The sequence below is a fragment of the Cnephaeus nilssonii genome, assembly GCF_951640355.1.
Source record: "Cnephaeus nilssonii genome assembly, chromosome: 5".
Lineage (NCBI taxonomy): Eukaryota > Metazoa > Chordata > Mammalia > Chiroptera > Vespertilionidae > Cnephaeus > Cnephaeus nilssonii.
In genome coordinates, this window is record NC_137076.1 from 52,822,344 (window position 1) to 52,841,032 (window position 18,689).

General features: G+C 39.7%; 1 protein-coding gene across 6 annotated transcripts in view; it reads right to left on the reverse strand.

Annotated features, from left to right (window-relative positions):
- The window catches only part of FHIP1A (FHF complex subunit HOOK interacting protein 1A), a 215,329-nt gene that overhangs the window by 87,872 nt on the left and 108,768 nt on the right, over positions 1–18,689 (reverse strand). For 5 of the 6 annotated variants that reach the window (XM_079770882.1, XM_079770881.1, XM_079770878.1 and 2 more), the window contains one exon: positions 5,738–5,969. The exons of the other annotated variant lie outside the window; for it this stretch is intronic. In XM_079770882.1, the coding sequence (XP_079627008.1) occupies positions 5,738–5,842 (105 nt within the window). In that variant the 5' untranslated portion in view covers positions 5,843–5,969. The remainder of the gene's footprint in view (positions 1–5,737; positions 5,970–18,689) is intronic. 6 annotated transcript variants of the gene reach the window in all.

Sequence of the window (18,689 nt, forward strand, 5' to 3'; positions counted from 1 at the left end):
TTAATGTACCAAATAAATACAACAAAAGTTAGCTTCCATCCAATCCTTGTTCATAACTTAACACCTGGTCTTTCAGCCTGGGGTATTCCTTGCACACCTGTTCCTGTGGGAGACCTTTACTATGTCATTTCTTTTTGTATTAAGATAACATAAAATAATAACATGTATTCTTGCACAAGTTGGTTAACTCAGCTCCAGTCCTGAACTCCAGAGACTTGTTTAAATCTGGTATAAACCAGGATCACACAGGAGCTACATGTACATGCCATCCCTCCTTGGGACCAAAGACGGTCCAATAATTACTGCAATGCAGACACATGGTAGGGACATTAGTCAATAAAACATCATAAACTAATGCTAAGTTAGTTTTGTCCTTTTTTTTTTCTTTTTCATTTAGGTATTAGGGAAAGGACTTAAGAGTAGTGATCTATGTAATAATACTCCAGAGAACACTGTAATTTCAACCACAGTAAAAAACAGACATCGCCAAGCACACCATGGGAGAGCTGCTGACATTTCAACATGTGTAACCACTTGAGAGGCTAACAGAAGCACAAAGGGATGCCTTGACTCTCTAAAGCAGCGGTGGCCAACTGGTGGTCCGCGGACCACTGGTGGTCTGTGAGGTCCGAAAGGTTGGCGACCATTGCTCTAAAGAAGCATAGCTTTTGTTCTGCTGTGCTTCCTACTTCAAATTTAGAGCTACTTGAAAAGCTGAGAAGAAATATACAATCTTTTTAAATGTTAACAAATATCTCAGGTGAGAGGAAGTACTGGTCAGATGTTGGTTAACAATTTTTTTTAATGTTACTAAGATGTGAAGATTAATCAAAGTTCTCTAATACTGCCCAACTTTTCATCTCTTGAAGACTTTACTTAATTTCTCTCCATCACTGATTCTATGACAAGGCACAGACCAAAGGAATGAAGATGAGCAGAGCAAGAGAATGACTGTCTGGGAACAGGCGGAAATGCAGATCTCAAGTCCACGGACAAGTGCTCTAAACATTCTCAGTAGAGCCAGGCTACTTGGAGCTCTACACAGACACTATAGTTAAAACATATTATCTATTTTTCATTACAGCATTGTGGGAAGACAGTTGACTTAATTAACTAATCTAGATTATACAGTGTTTCCTATCCCCACCATCACCTTAGAAGAAAAAGGCTGCTACACAGACTAGCTTTTCTTCATCAGTCAGCATTACTCTATTTGAGGTCTGAATTTTCTTAACTTAAAAAAATTGTGTAACAGCTTATTTTTGCAGACTAAGAGTGGTCTGAGAAGCTTTGGGCTATTGCCTAACTAGAATCACAAAGAAATGTGCATTCATAACTGATTTTTTTAATAACCTACCACCCCTGTTCTCCTGGCTCTAAGAGCAGACACCTTTAAGTATATAACTAATCTTGATTCAGTCCTTAAAAGGAGGTTAGAGAATGAGTACAGCATGGGCCATGAAGCTTCACAAAGTACAACTGTGCCATTAAGAGTAACTAGTGTGTGTGTGTGTGTGTGGGGGGGGGGGTGTGATTCATATGGCAGTATAGTTCAATGGTTTATTATCTGATGGACCAGTGCTTACTTCTTGCTCTCTCTTCCATTCAAAACCAAAGAAGCGAAGGCAAGAGATAAAAACAATAGTCTACTAGACTATAAACTAGTCTTATAGACTACTATAAAAATTAAACACACACACACACACACACACACACACACACACACACACACACATGCAACACAATACAACACACTCTTCCAGATCACTGATCATTAAATACAAGTCCAAAGATCTTACTGATAGCAAATTATAAAGTGTTTGAATATTAGTGTATGTTCAAAGTTGTTTTCTAAGTCACCTCGCTCTTCTAAAAGTTGTATTTTCTGTTTCCTATGTTTCAGTTCAGCAAGCTGAAATCCACACTATGCCAACATATTGCTGGCACTGAAGATATAGGTGAACAAATGGTCTCTGGTCACGAGGTTGGGAAGAAGATTCTGTGCATGTCATGTTAGTGAAAGGTGGTTGGTCTAACCGTGAGAGAACACTCGAGGTGCTCCTGGAGCAGAGTGGGAGCATACAAGAGGGCGGAAAGGTTTCCTGGAGGAAATGATGTCCCACATGAGGCCTGCAGGAGAGGCGTGTAACCAGGGGGAGGGATATTCCAGGCAGAAAGAAGAGGAAGTGCCTAAGGCAGAGAGGCATAAAATAGCACAATGCCACTGCCCAGGAGGGCAGTGACTAAGAACTCCAAGTAATTTTGTATTTCTGGAGACTCAATAAGAGATGAGGAATGAAAGAGGCCAGGACATAATTAACCCTATGTGCCATCCTGGCCTGTAGCTGGGAGGCCACTGAAGTTAAATCATTCCAACTAAAGGAATGATCCAGACAGATCTGAGTTTTAGATTCCCTGCTTTGGCAACTTATGATGTAAGATGGCATCTCAGCTGAGAGGAAGTACTGGCCAGAGACTACTTCCTACAGCCTGGATTCTCCAGGGTCACTATTAGGAATACAACTATTCCTGAATGCCCACTATGGAACACACCTGGGGATGTCTAGTGCAGATTTGGAAACTGCAGTGCAATGCTAGGCCACTCAAGGACTCTCCCCTGCAACACCCCTCCCCCCCCGCCCCCCTCTCCCCCCCCCCAATCACAGGCAGCCTTGGATGGTGCTGGTTATATCACTAGCTGTCCCTGACACACTGCGAGTTGTAGGTGGGCAAGCGGACCCTCTCCCCCTCCCCCTAAAGTGTGCTTTTAAACTCAAGGTCAGGAAAAGAGGCTATTAATAAACAGTAGAATAGAATCCATCCAATGTTAATTATGCTGAATCTGCACACTAACAATCAGAAACACCCTGGATAAAAAAGGTGCTGCACTTGCCAGCTAATGGAACATTTCATTAAATAAAACCTTATCACTCAGCTCTGTCTCTGCCACATTTCTTACCGGCCTTCCAGGTTGCCTTGGGGAAACCCAGGGGCTACAGCCCCAGGAGTCACAGGAGTTTATGTCAGATTTTAGCTCATTTCCCAATCCTCTGCAACTGCTCTTCATCCACCACCCCACCCGAACAACTCACATATGCAACTCCAAAACAACAAATAAATAGCATTTATTCCTATCAACTGGAGGTCTCATTCCTTACCTCACACTTAGTCCCACATCTCTTCCTTGCCCTGACTTCCTCTCTCCTTTCTGCCACCCCCCAAAAAAAGTCAAAGCTGAGCATTTGTTTCCAATACCCCTTCTCTAAAGTGTCCTTGACCTTTCTGACATCAAGACCTTCTTTTCCCTCAGTCGTGCTAGCAAAATCTCACTGCCTCCCTCTCCCAGGCCATTGCCATCCATAGTAGTCCTTTCCCTTGATTTAATCCCCGTCATCATTATTATTCATTTTATAGCAATGTATGTCACACTGGCATCCAAATTAACTTCTACATTTTTTAAAGCCCAGACCAAGGCTCATCCATTCCTGTGTCTCCTGCCCCCTTGCCCTGACATGCCCCCCCACACACACACACACACACACTGTGGTGCCTGCAGTAGTACACTGAAGTGTGGACTCAGCAAATCCCCAGCCAGCAATAGTCACGTTGGCATCCACGTGAATTTCTGCAACCAGCATTTTTATTGATAAAGGTAACAGGAAAGCCCTCCAGAGCCTTTGAAAGTAGACAGAAGCAGAGGACGTTTTCTAGATTGGTTACAAAGGAAAAGTCAAGGCTAAAGAGGTAAGAAACTTGACCAAAGTTAACAACGAGACCAAGAGTGTCCCCACTTTACAAAAGGAGTGTTTACTAACTAAACACCATTCTCTCTGACAAAGTTATCCTTACTTGCCCTCAGCTTGGTGTTTTCCAGAGGGGGTTATGCTTCAGATAACCGAAAATGTCTGCCAATGCTGAAGTCATTCACATCAGACATGACATGAATAATATGATTCAGAAACCAGGATTTACTCCTTCACCAATGGGAAAGCATTTTCACACCTTCCCGAACTAAGACATTCTCACAGCACGCCCACAGCTTTGGAGAAAACTTGTCCAGGACACTATCTGAAAGGGCAAATGATCTATCCACATAAAATCAAGAGATTGGTGACATATTATGTCTTTGAAGAGGGGAACAGAATGCTGAACGGATCACATCACAGATACCCCAGCAGGTGTGATTACAAGCAAAGGTATTATACACACACAAATAAGCAAAATGGGGTCCAGGGCAAAGACTGCACATCAGAATGACAGGCTTCGTCTGCCAAATGAAATGACTGAGGTTGAAAATTTCTCCACAGGGAACATCTGATGGTGCAATCTTACAAGTTAAAAACATGAGGGCAAATAATTAAATTAATAAATATATACATACTAATTTATGAATATATTACGTACATTATAAATACAAAATAGGACATTTTAAAAGATAAAGATGGGAATAGGCCTTCTAAAATATTCTTCCCACACGCAATAGCCTATTGGGCACATCCGTTTGGGTTCACCACCCCACTTTGAAGCTAGCTAGCACTTTAAGAATCTTACAAAAGTACAAAGCCAAAGGTATTAATTATTCTATTACCTGGAAAACTCCTGAATTATTTTCTTCCCTTTGCTAAAGCAGCTGTGCCCTTAACATCCAGAGAAAACCCATTAAGATTCTAATGGTGAAAAGTCAGAGAATGAGAAATGCATAAGAAATTTTGGAAGCTTTGCACTGGATAGTGACAAGAAGCTACAAAGCGCAAGTGACCCAGAAGCAGAATTAATTTTTTTTTTGATCTAAACTGTGTCCCCCATAATTGCTGTGATTTACAGGCTCAGTGCTTTAACCCATGTGCTGTTTCCGGACACAGGAAGGAACTGGGTAGTCATTAAAAAACTGTCACATAAATAGCCACTTACCAGCTCACCTGGGAGTGTAATGTTGGACAAGTAGTAAAGAATGCCAATTTTATTTATTTTACTACTTGTAAACTCCCGGAGGAAAGGGTGAGCTGGAACATTCAACCCTTAATTATCCATGAAAGCAGATCAGAGAAGAGTCACAGAGAAGTCAAAATGAATAATCAAAAAAAAAACAAAACAAAAACCTTTTATAATTGGCTTTGTAATGAATTCAGATAACACCTGGCACTGTCTTCCCTTAAATTACACCAGACCACCAGCCCCAAAAGGGTAGAATACAGAGGTCAAGGGACCAAAATCTACATACTTGTTTGAAAATCCACTAGTTATATAACCTCAAGCAAGTTACTTAACCTCTACAATTTTCCATTCCCTCAATGAGGAAGCTAATGCGAACTGCCTTATGGGTTTGTGGAAAAGATTACATGATATAAGGCATTTGAAGTAATCAGCACAGCACTTGGTAAACATCTAATAAATGTGTACTTTGTCATGTCAGAGTCTAAGGTCTGGGTGGAAATCAGCTGGGAGGAGGGGAAGAGACAGGATGTAGACATGGTCAAGTATATTCAAAGTGAGGTCAGATTCACTTGAAGGCCAACTGCTGGGGAACATGCATGTGCCCTAATTGGTTGTGTGTTGATAACCATGGTTTTTAACCAGATACCTAGTCTAGGAAAGCTAGAAGAGAAAGCTGCTTTTCCTCCTTCTGAAGGGGCTTTCCTCCCTGTTTCTGGAAGGAAACCCTGTCCCAGGTAGGAAACCCTGGGTCAGTGTGAAGGAGGCCTCTAGACCAGCAGAGAAGGTAGAACTCATACATTACCTGCGCCCAGTGGTTTTTAAATACAATCATGCATGTTTCTGGGTCAACTCCCTGCAGGCTCACAGCCTGCTGGAGTTTGCGTTCAGTTGCAACCGATGACATCATAAACCTTCATAAAGCAATGCTTCTAAGTCATATTTAATTTTCATCAAAATTTTGCAAGCAGTCACTAACTTTCAAGTATCACATTAGAAATGTAACTTCTTCACATTTCATTGTCACCTTCCAAAACCTGTAATGACAACAAAAAATGCATCTCATTATGTTCATATATTGAATAGGACACTGACTACTATATTTAAATCAAAGCCCAACACAGAACAAAACATCTACAAAATAGACATTTCTACTCAATCTAAAGGCTTCCCCTTTTTCTCTCACCTTGCTACTAAAAATATAATGAGTCTACCAAAGCTACATGCGTAAATTAAACAATTATTAGGTTTATTCTCTCCACTACTGCCAACCAACCCCCTCGATTACAATTCTAAATCACTCAAATCTAGTTGCTATCATCAAGCAAGAAACTATGATGCCAATGTCTGTGGAGTTTAAAAACACCCAGAAGCAGGGAAAACATTAGCTAATAGTGACAGAAATATATGGCTTAATGAAACTTGGGTAGTTATGAAACAGCACCCAGACTCCTGGGCCTAATATTATTGATTTTTTTCTTTTTTAATAATGCAACTGAAAGCATTCTTAGTCATTTTGTGGCTACAAACTAAGTGAAGGTTTCTAGATTTTCTGAAAAATAGTAGAATTCCAAGTAACCTTGACAAATCAGAGAGAAATGATCCATCAAAAACAAGATAGGGCACAATTACAAATGAGAAGTGAATTGTGTGGATAAAATATGAAGAAAGTCTGACTGCAACCGACTCCCCGTAGGGAGGAAATAGATACTGAGGTCACACAGCGAACAGTGGGTCTGATCCAGTTGTGTGGCGCTTACTCTCTGACAAAGAACTAACACAGTGGTGTTATCTCACCAGTTTGAACAGCCCATAAAAGGACTGGGTACCATTCAAAATATTATTTTTTTAGTGTACAGATTGGAGAGAGATCAGAGAAAGGTAATTACACTGTAATTATCAGAGCACTGGAAAACAAAACCCATGATATAATTTCCAGGCTCGTAGTGCCAAAAAGAGTAGTGCAAAAACAGCTATTTTCAACTGACGGATATGAAAGGTATTACCAGGAGAACACTAATCAACTGTTCCTCTTACAAACAACGAAACGTAAGAAACAAGCCTTCAGGTGATGATTCGGGTTAGACCTACGGTCAAGTTCTTTGTGGGGAGTGGAATTAAACACTGGAAAACAGTTAAGGTATATTCAAAACAAGTGCTTCTGCTGGGCGAGGGGGAGATGCTAACCCTTCATCATTAAAGGATCTTTTAAAAAATACTAGGACACAGGACAGAAAACTTGCAAGAATAATTCTGAAGAAAGAAAAATATTTAAGGAGAATGAAAGAAGACGAAATTGTACACAAAGAGGAAGGCCTGCTAGGAGGAGGACTGTACACAGGACGTTCCTCAGGGAAAAACAGCTGTGTGTGTCTTCTATGACTATATTTTTTTAATTTAAGTTGGTGAATTCCCTATTGTACAGTTGCTAAGAATACAAAATTGTTGTTTTCAATAAGACACTGTTCACTGCCAACCATAGCCCTTTGCCCCTGAGAGGCAAGTTTTTTCTTGGTGTTTTAAAGCCTAAGAGTGGCCACCCCAAGCATGCAGGGTATGCGCTCCCAGTCCCCACAGTCCCCATGGTCCCCATCACTCCCTGTGACCCCACTGTCAGCCTCTCCCCCTCATTTTGGTTACTAGGCCAGCCCGTACAAATAACATTTCAGCATGCGGCTTTGCTCCAAGTGATGAGAGACAGAACAAGTTCTGACTCAACTTCCTCATTGTCCTAAACATAATATTGCTGTGAAAAACATCCAGGTCTGTTATACAGATGATGTAATTATCATAATAAGAAAAATCAGGAGATTTTGGTTTATCCCAGAGGCTGGATTAGTAGAAGACTCCTTGACATTCCAGCTCCAGGATTCTCAGATTCTTCAAAGCTTTGAGGGGAACATACACTGTGCCAACCGCCTCTAAATCAAAATCAGTCACATGCTCTCTAAGATCCTTTCAGTTCATTTTCAAAGGGACTTGACATGAAACCTTTCAGAGAGTGATACTGCATTACAGACAAAATAACTATCATAGCTGAGGTCATAAGTTTACAAGTTAGTTTTGATGGCAATTGAATGTAAGTTTCTCAATTCCCAGTCTGGTGTTCTTTCTAGAAAACCATCTTCTCCTTCCTGTTGGCTAGAATCCCTGGCCCTTTTGCCTTAAGGAATGTGGATCTTCTCTGGGAAAAGTGCATCTCACTTGGTTGGTACTTATCTGATCATACTTCTGAGGCAGATGCCTGAAGAATCTAAACATGTCATGAATCCAGAAACCACAATTTCGAGAAAACTTAGTGGAGAAAGAAGATGTCTCTTTTATGTATTTTATTACAAGCCACATTTGACAGTAAAACACCATGCCAGAAGGTCCTACAAATGAAAATACTACCCAGCCCTAACCAGTTTGGCTCAGTGGATAGAGCGTCGGCCTGCAGACTCAGGGATCCCAGGTTCGATTCCAGTCAAGGGCATGTACCTTGGTTGTGGGCACATCCCCAGTAGGGAGTGTGCAGGAGGCAGCTGATCGATGTTTCTCTCTCATCGATGTTTCTAACTCTCTATCCCTCTCCCTTCCTCTCTGTAAAAAAAATCAATAAAATATATATTTTTTAAAAATACTACCCAGAGACCAAAGGGCTGAATATTTCCACTCTTTCTCTCTCCTTCCCAGGTTAGACTATTACATCACAGGCATGTCCCCAGGGCAACCTAAACCCGAAAGGAAGAGACAGCACCATATTTATGAGAGATGTGCTGGTCTAAGGATACATTTCCTCCAGCACCAAGATTTTCAAGATAATTCTGCCTTTGCCTGTTATCAGGCTTTACTTTTTTCCTTTTTTGCATTTTTCAATTCCAAGCTGTTTAATTAACTCTCAGATCACAACTGAAAGTCCCAAGAGAAGAACAGAGGACAAAACTAAGCAAGAAGCTGTGAGGGGGTAAAAGAGGCTGCAGTCGCTGGAATGTGTGCCACGTGACAAGCCTAGCTTTACTGGGCATTCCCCCTTCCTCGCCCTGTTCCCTCTCCAGCCTAAGGCGTCTGAAGCTGGGAATGCTGGCCGCTCTTGGCACAGAGCCCGTTCTTCCCGTAAATACACACATGCACATAAATTTAAATTTCATGCCAAAGAGAGAGCTCTATAAACCATCCAGACCCTAACGAGTAATTTCTTTTTCTTTCTTCAAATAAACCACCAACACCAAAAAAAATACCTAAAGGGCCCTTTTTTCAACAAGGGTTGTTTGTGGCTTTGTGGTGTGGTTGTTGAGTTTTCTGGCATGGGGTGGGGTGGGTAGAGGATCTATCATAATATTACATATATAACAGCCTGATGTATCAGCCTACAATCTATAGTGAAAAGACAGAACTGAATATATTCTTTCCAAAGACTTTACTGATAGTCAATATAATCATCTCAATATTGTATGTAAAAATATTTTCCATCAATAAGGAAAGAAAAATCTATTAGATTTTTGTTGGAGACAGAGATAACTGACATAAAATTATATAATTTTTTTATTGGCCCTTTTTGGAAAACACCAGTACATGGTACCTTTTATTTGACTATGAAGAAAAGTGTAAGCATGCGCTTCCACATCTCAGAATTATAAAAGACTCCATATGGTCATAAAAGCTCAGATTCTAGTCATCTAGATCACACCTCCTTCCAATGTAAAAATTCCTTCAACCTCATTCCCAAATAAACAGATATCTAATTTCAGACTCTCAAAATCTGCAACACTTAAGAGAGCTATAAATGTGTCAGAATTACATTTTTTCTTGAAATACAATCCCTGAATGACTATATGTTAATATATCTCTCTTCCACTACAGACTGAACTTACAATGTAAACATTTTGGCATATAATTCTATATTATATCATCCTTCAATTATTTTATCTGTTTCAATATAATATCCTTTAAAAACAAATTTTAAAAAATTCCTTAAGGGAAAGAAATAGATAGCCACCTTAATGGGAGACAGAGCCAAGAGAACATATTTATTGAGGAAAAAGTGATCATATTTGCAGGCCTAATGGGAAGAAACTAATGAACATGGAGAATTTGAAGATTTTTTAAAAAAAGAAAGGATTTGATGGCGCAGGAGGAGAAGAACAGTGAAGAACACAGGTAGGGTGAGGCCTAGAGACAAAAGAGAAGCAAAGAGTCTTTTCATCGTGCTACCAATTCAGAAGTAATAGCCTGACCTTGGTGGGAAGACATTGCAGGTTCCCTTCCCACCTTTCCTTCTTCTACCCACCTGACAGTTCTCTGATTGGTTTATGGAAATGGTTGGAGAGTTTGGGTGGATTTAAAGTAGGGAACAAAGGGTAAAGACTAAGAGTTTTTAGTTCGGTTGTCCAAGCGTGGAAGTCAAAAACCTTAAAGTCCCCACTTGGAGTCTTGACCTCTGAACCAGGAGAAAAGGCCCCAAGACTCTTGTTCCAGTTCTAACCAGCTGCGACACCCTAAATAAAAAATGGGGCTCTTGGATTGGAACCTCACTTAGGTGAGTAGTTAGGTCTCTCCCAGCTCAGAAGTCATTATTTTATGTATTTTATTACAACTGTGATACTAATTGGGAAGAGGTAATCTTAAAGAAGGACAATAAATGGGATTCTATCTGTATGCTTTTTTCAATTGAAGTATATTTCACTTAAGGAACACAAAGTACAGGAATCAACCATCTCAGATGTATAAACAAACAAACCACATTTGTGGTTGGTTGGTTGGCTTCTTGAGCAACTGCCAGTATAAAACCTCACTGTTTTAGAATGCACTTTGGAATGCCCTGAACTGGCTGCTACTAAACACATAAAAAGTCTATTACTGTAAAAGTGCTTATCACGTGAAATTGCATCTAAGAGTGAAGACTCTTCCAATATTGAGAACACCTGAAAGAGGGGAACCTTGTGCCCTCACTTATAACTAAGAGCAGCAAGGGGAATTCATTTCAGGTCAAACTACCGCACACAACCTCCACTTAGAGGCTAATAAAATCCTATTAAGCTAAATCCTCCCTGTGCTCTAACCCTCTGGCCCCGTTTCCTTTTCTCTCTCACGGTCATATCACATAGCATGCTGGGCTGTGGAAAATAAGGCAAGTTCTAATAGCCCTGACTCCCCTGGACCCTCAACCTGTCAAAGAGCATTTTATTTAATCCTCACCTGAGGATATGTTTATTGAATTGAGAGAGAGAGAGAGAGAGAGAGAGAGAGAGACAGACAGACAGACAGACATCAATTGTCTGCCTCCTGAATACACCCCAACCAGGGAAGGAACCTTCAACCTAGGTATGTGCCCTGACCAGGAATCAAACCCACAGCCTTTTGGTGCACAGGATGATGTTCCAACCAAACACTCAGACAGGGCATCATAGAGTTTGACTCTGGCTCCTTCGTGGTTCACTGTCCATCATTTCAGTAAAGCAGTACCCTGTTTTGTGCCAAGTTGTAGGTCACCAGTTCATTCACAGAAAAATTCTCAAGAATTTCAAGTGCACGAAGAAAATTCTCTCAATACATATATTCAAAGCGGTTTCAGGCTTTGATAAAGGTAGACTTCAAATGAATAACAAGACTGAGGAAAACTGTTAATGCCCTGAAATAATCCCACCATGTTCCACATCTTCATTTCACTATAACAGGCTGCCAACTAGGGCACACCCAAGTGCCAGGCAACTGACTGATGAACAGAATAAGCAGAAAAGGAAAATTAAAATTAACATTCAAATTCATACCTGAAATTTGTTTGGGGACTTAATTTTTAATGCTATTTAAGAAATTAAACCCCTGTTGGCAAAGATTTGGAATGTAAAAATTATAGCTTTTGAAAATTATAGCAAGTGTTGAGACATCAGTTCGTGCGTGACTAAACAGAAAAGTTCCTTATGCACACGGAGAGATTTGTTGAAAATGAAATCCGGATCATTCTTAAAGTCTCCCCAACAATCTAATCAATCAATGTAATTTTACTAGTATGCCCAACATGTCTTGGTCATTTTCTCTGGAAAGGGAGGGGCCTTTGGGAAATTATGCTGTTCAGTCTAAAGCCTGTCTTTACATCTGTACCCATGAGGATTAGTTTCCTAATGGCAGTCCTTTAAATGTCTTCATATGAAAATTTTCAGACATGTAATCTGCAGAGTAATCAAGATGATGTGAGGATTCCCTTTTGGAAAAAAACACACAAGAAGCCGCCTTTTTGAAAATGTTATTCATCCAGGCATGGCATAAGACTTACTAAGTGTTGCCCTAACCAGTTTGGCTCAGTGGATAGAGCGTCAGCCTGCAGACTGAAGGGTCACAGGTTCGATTCTGGTCAAGGGCATGTACCTTGGTTTCAGGTACATCCCCAGTAGGGGGTGTGCAGGAGGCAGCTGATTGATGTTTCTCTCTCATTGATGTTTCTAACTCTCTATCCCTATCCCTTCCTCTCTGTAAAAATCAATAAAAATATATTTAAAAAAAACTTACTAAGTGCAATGAGTTAAGTAACAATAAAATTCTCCATATATCCCATGAGTCTCATCAATTGCTGGGCATATTTTTCTAAAGAGTGGTGGCTACAGTTTTTAGCCAACTCTAAAAAAGGACCCATGAATTGCTCCCCCCTGCCCTTCAAAAAAAAGTTTAAAAGCCACTTTAAAGATGTGTTCACAGTAAAACCACAAAGAGCCCCAGAGCAGAGGCAAATGGCCAGCTCCAATTCTGAAGGTGTCACTGAAGAGACAGTGGTGGGACTTCGGTGATTAGAGAAAGTATGTCTCAGCAGCTTGCGGGTTGTTCCAGCCTAGGAGTAATCATGCTCTTGAATAATAATCAGTTCAGGCCTCTGAGCCTTACAAATTTCATGGCTGGCTAAGCACTTCCACTCCCACCAAAGCACTGCAAGGCGACTTGTCAGAGGAATAAAATGATTAGCATTTATTATAATTTAGTAACAGGCTCAAAAGTCAGCAAACTCCTGGTCTCCTCAAACGTGATCCCATGCCGATTAGGACATGGCACCTTCCTTGGCCAGTCTATGAAACAGGCCACGAAGAGCCAGATGCCTCCTGGGTAACATAAACATGACAGAAAGGGCATGAACCACTGGTGCTTGAGCTGACTGATAAAGGCAGCCTGCCTTCGGGTAGGGCATTTATGTGGTAACCTATGCCTATGAAGTTCTAATTTCACATTTAATTTTTATAAACATAAAAATAATGTAAGGCTTCCTTACATATAAATATGATAATCCCTCTCACAAATGGTACTATGATTTAAACAACTACGTTTTCTCATCCATGAATAGTAAAAAATTCCAGTAGTACATGATAAAAACCTACTGGTTTAAAGTTTTTACCACTCACATATATATTATTGTCAGGACCAGTTTATTATCAAGATAAGACACCATATGGAGAAAAATAAGAAGCAAGACCTTCTAAAAGCACTGAAAATTTTCAGGAGGGAAGAAAGTTTTAACTTGAAATCTCTCCCTCTTGAGCAACATTGCATGGGCCTCAATACACGATCAAGGTCCAGACTCACCCATATCCAGAGACGACTCAGGGAAGCAACCAAGGGTGCATCTCAGGGACCTCAGGTGAGTGCATAAACTGATGCTCTACCCACAAAATTAAATTTGATCATCAAAATCATTTACCCTACAAATACACTTTCCTCTTACAAGATGGCATATGGAATAATAGTACTAGTAAGAGTTGACACTGTATACTTCTCTGTGCCATGTACTATTATAAATACATCACACTGTTAACTCTTTAAATCTGTAAACTATTATTACCCTTAGACACAGATAAGGAAACTGAGGCACAGAAGGGTAGAGGAATTGGTCTAATCAAGGTCACACAGATATCTGAGGTCTGACCCAGATGCAGTCTCTTAACCACTAGCACCTCTCCACGTAGAATGATGTCTTTTAGGACCATATCTTTAATGCTTATTTTAATATTATTGTGCAATAATACTTACTGGGTTAAATTTATGCAGTTTACCTTCAGCTTATGAGGTTCATAGCTCTAGGAATAGGAATGTCAATGTTCTGCCAAAGTATTTTTCAGTCTATTCAGGTCCTCTGCCCATTTTTAAATCCGATTGTTTGTTTTGATGTTGAGTTGTATGAGCTCTTTATATATTTTGTTTATTAACCCCTTATTGAATGTATCATTTGCAAATATCTTCTCCCATTCAGTTGGTTGCCTTTTCATTTTATTGATGTTTTCCTTCGCTGTACAAAAGCTTTTCGATTTAATTCCATTTGCTTATTTTTGCTTTTGTTGCCCTTGCCTGGGGAGACATATGCAAAAAGGTATTTCTAAGACCAATGTCTAAGAGTTTACTGCCTATGCTTTCTCCAAGGAGTTTTATGGTTTCTGGTCCTACATGTAAGTGTTTAATCCATTTTTAAAAGATTTTTTAATTGATTTTTAGAGAGAGGAAAAGGGAGAGGGAGAGAAATATTGATGTGAGAGCAGAACATTGATCAGCTGCCACCTGCACACCCCCTACTGGGGATCAAGCCCACAGCCTGGGCATGTGCCCTGACCAGGAATCAAACCAGCAACCTTGTGGTGCATGGCATGATGCTTAACCAAGCCACAGCATCCAGGGCTAAGTGTTTAATCCATTTCAAGTTTATTTTTGCATATGGTATATGAAAGTACAGTCTGGTTTCATTTTTTTTGCATGTATCCTGTCAGTTTTCCCAACACCATTTACTGAAGAGACTATCTTTTCCCCATTTATATTCCTGCCTTTTTTGTTGTAGATTAATTGACCATAGAGCCATGGGTTTATTTCTGGGCTCTCTATTCTGTTCCATTGGTCTATTGTTTTGTGCCAGTACCACATTGTTTTTATTACAATATCTTTGTCTTGCTCAGTGGTTCTCCAAATGTAGTTGAGGAATCCAGAGTTCCCCATGACCCTTTCTGGGGGACCTCAAGGATCTCAATAATTTTTAAGGACATCTCCAATAAAAACAAAATCAGTCATAGTAAATACAACTCGCTATGAAGATTTCTTATATCCTAAAAAGCGGTCGGCACTGCAATTAACTGTAGTTATACTTGAGCAGTTAGTTTCACCACTACTCACTACAACTTTTTAAATTATTTGGCTTTTTGTAATAGGATATTTTTCTATTTGTACAAAGCCTATTCTTTCAGACTAACATTCACCCTGAAAAATCAAAGATCATTATGCATTTCTTGAGCTTTGTTTCAAAATATTGCTTTCATTTGAAGATGTGGAAAAAAAGAAACTCTAGTGCACTGCTGGTGGGAATGCAGACTGGTGCAGCCACTGTGGAGAACAGTATGGAGTTTCCTCAAAAAATTAAAAATGGAATTGCCATTTGACCCAGTGACCCCACTTCTAGAAATATATCCTAAGAAACCTGAAATGCCAATCAGAAAGAATGTATGCACCCCTATGTTCATAGCAGCACAATTTACAATAGCTAAGATCTGGAAACAGCCCAAGTGCCCATCAGCAGATGAGTGTATTAAAAACCTGTGGTATATCTACACAATGGAATACTATGCAGTGGTAATGAAAGAACTCTTACCATTTGCAATAGCATGGATGGACCTGGAGAGTATTATGCTAAGTGAAATAAGCCAGTCAGAGAAAGATAAATATCACATGATCTCACTCATATGTGGAATCTAATGAATATAATAAACTATGAACAAAATAGATCCAGAGACATAGAACCATGAACAGACTGATGAATTTCAGAGGGAAGGTGGGGGTAGGGGCGAGAGATTAACTGGGGAACTTATGTGCATATATGCATGGCCCATGGACACAAACAATGGAGTGGCAAAGGCTTGGGAGGGGCAGGTGCAGGGAGGAGGAGGTCAATGGGGGAAAACAACAACAACAAAAAATCAGACATCTGTCATACTTCCAACAATAAAGATAAATTTTAAAAACATATATTGCTCTCATTAACAGCAGCTCCCACTGCGCTGAAGCCTTAATTTTGCCACAGGTATGAATCTGTGGAATTCTGAAACAGAACTTGGTGAGACTGGTTACCCTGGATGGAGCAGCGCTTTACTTCAATGGGAGGTGCATTCACTCTCTCTCTCCCAGCCCCCTTCTGCAGGGATATGCACACCCCTGCATGCACACACGCAAGTCTAGCTCTGCACCAGATGTAAATACTAATCATTAGTTGTTGCCTTTTCAGAGACTCTACAATAGAAAAGCCATATGTGATTTGCAATTAACAAAGGGTAATGAAGGCTCTAATTTCGGCCTGTGGGTCCAGAATTTAGGCTTACTGTGATGCCTTTCCAAGAAATAAAACTAAAAGCTGACGTGACTTATACTAAGCAGTTCCTCTGTCACAGCAAGGATGGCTTATTGCCTGGATGGCTGCCAGCCCCTAAGCGGACCTGCAGAGAGGCCGTCCTCATGGGGAGGAAGGCATTCATTTATCCAGAAGGCTCCAGAAGCAACTGGGTAATCACGACCCCCCATATTCTGCTTCAATTCATTTCCACTTGCCTCTGGAGTGACTGGCACAGACTTGAATGGTTTCGGGCCATCTAGACTTGTTTAATTAAAAATTTTCTCCACTAAATTAACACATGTGTATCAATGTCTTTGGTACAGAGGGTAAAGAAAGAGAAAGCAAAAGCCAAAAAAGAAACATCAAAGACAGTGTTTTAAATTAAATTTTGCTTCAAACATCTTTTGCATTTGACACTATTTCTCCCCAGAGTTGGTGCTTCAGGTAGAAAACAATGAACGAGAAGAGTAGACAAGGGTTTCTATGTTCCCCTCAAAAGTATCCTGCACTTTAGAGCTATTTAACTTCTAAAATCAAAGGAGTTATAAAGAAGGTATGGAAGCAAAAGCAAAATTTGGCTAGTTCCTTTTGTGGCAAGAATAATTTTGTATACTGACATATATATATGCACAATACTTCCATGCCCTGTGGGATTGCCAAAAAATTGATGATCTGACTCAATACTGCTGGAATGAATATGCAATTTATGTGGAGATTAGGTTCTAATATCAGTGCTTAAGGCCTGAACACCCCTTAGCAAGGCACTTGTTGGAAATCAACATACTTTTTCTCATTAAGTTGGAGAAGTAGTTGAGTATCTAAAGAAGTAGTTGAGCATTTGGGGGTCAGGTGTACAAAAAATACTGTGTATCTTCCAAGGCAAAAATTGCTTTCATCGTGGTAAGATGCTCACACTGTGAGACGCAGGTAGAAACTGGGACCAAGCAAGGAAAGAGCAGGAATGCATCTCCAATTCCCCAAGAGTAAACCCAAGTGTATCTGAACCCCTGAAAATCACTGTTCTCTCTTTCTCTTTCTGAGTTCTTTTCTGTGGAGGGTCAAGGACATAAATAGTGGATGAAGCTACTACACAACCCTGGAGCTTTCTTCAGAATAACTACCCTAAGGGGGCTTCACAAACAATAACTAAATGTACAGCAACTCTGCACTCTGTCCCCAGTAAATCATATTTCCTGCTTTCACAGAGAAGGAATCTAATGTAGGTAAGCCATCCAGGAGACAATGCAAGTAAAATTAAAGACAGATTTTTCCATTAAGTAAACATGCCTCTGTTTCTAAAATATTTTACATTTACACCCACAAATATAGCATACAAACATTGCTAATTAGAAATTCAGTAATAAACATCAGACCCTAGAGAAAGATTTCTCAAAAGTGAGAAAAAGGATGATGATAGAATGAGAACCAAATAAATATAAATACTTGGGTTTCAGGTAGACCTGATCACGGTGTTATTAGTTTTCATTTATTAAACTGGTAGGAAAAATAGTAGTGATAACTCTGGCTCTGCCACATAAATTGCTCATTTCAAGGTTCTTTCTGTAAGAAATCTACAGAGAATTTTTAGCTTTAAATCTAAGTATATTAGTTCTGAGGGCGTCCAAAAGTATATTTATTATAATTAAAGTACATTTAAAATACAAGTATTTACCTTAACATCAGAGAATCTTTGACTTGTTTACATATTGTTTATTGTAAGAATAAAATTATTCCCTCCAAAAAGTTGCCACAGCCCTTTTTTACGTGTTCTGAGAATTTAAGTCTTAAAGTAAAAAAAAGATAAAGTACTGCTATAATGCTGTAATTAAACATTTTATATGACTCTATCACAATAACATCTCCTTTAGCCTAACATAATTCAGTATTCTATATTTGTTGCCTGCACGAAACTATAATTACTCATTGATTTGATCAAAATTACTAGTTGACTAGAGCAATTCAGTCTGCCAGCCAGCCTTCAGAGTAATTAGTCAAATCAACAGTATATCAAAATGACTAATATGTTTCTGAATCATGGATTAGACTATCTACAACATCATGGCAATGCTTGGATTATGTTCCAAAACCTCAGTTCACCTTAACTCTGTAGACTATTTTCCTCATAATTGAATTTACTCAGTACACAGTTGAGAGTTTTTCCTCCCCTTCAAGGGATAAAGGAAAGTGACAATAAAAGCCAAGGCAGGAAATTTAATGAAATCAGATACTCTTGTTTAAAAAAATAAGAGGAGGAGGAGAGCAGTTTCATTATTGTGTGAGGGGAGTAGAGTCAAGAAGAAAGAAACAAAATGGATTCTTCCCAATCAAACAAACCACTTCACGGTGCTTCCAATTCCATTAAAGGCCACAGTTCTGTTGATTTGATGCCAAATGCCTCTAAAATGTTCTTACCCAAGAAAAGTGTGTTTTTTTTGAA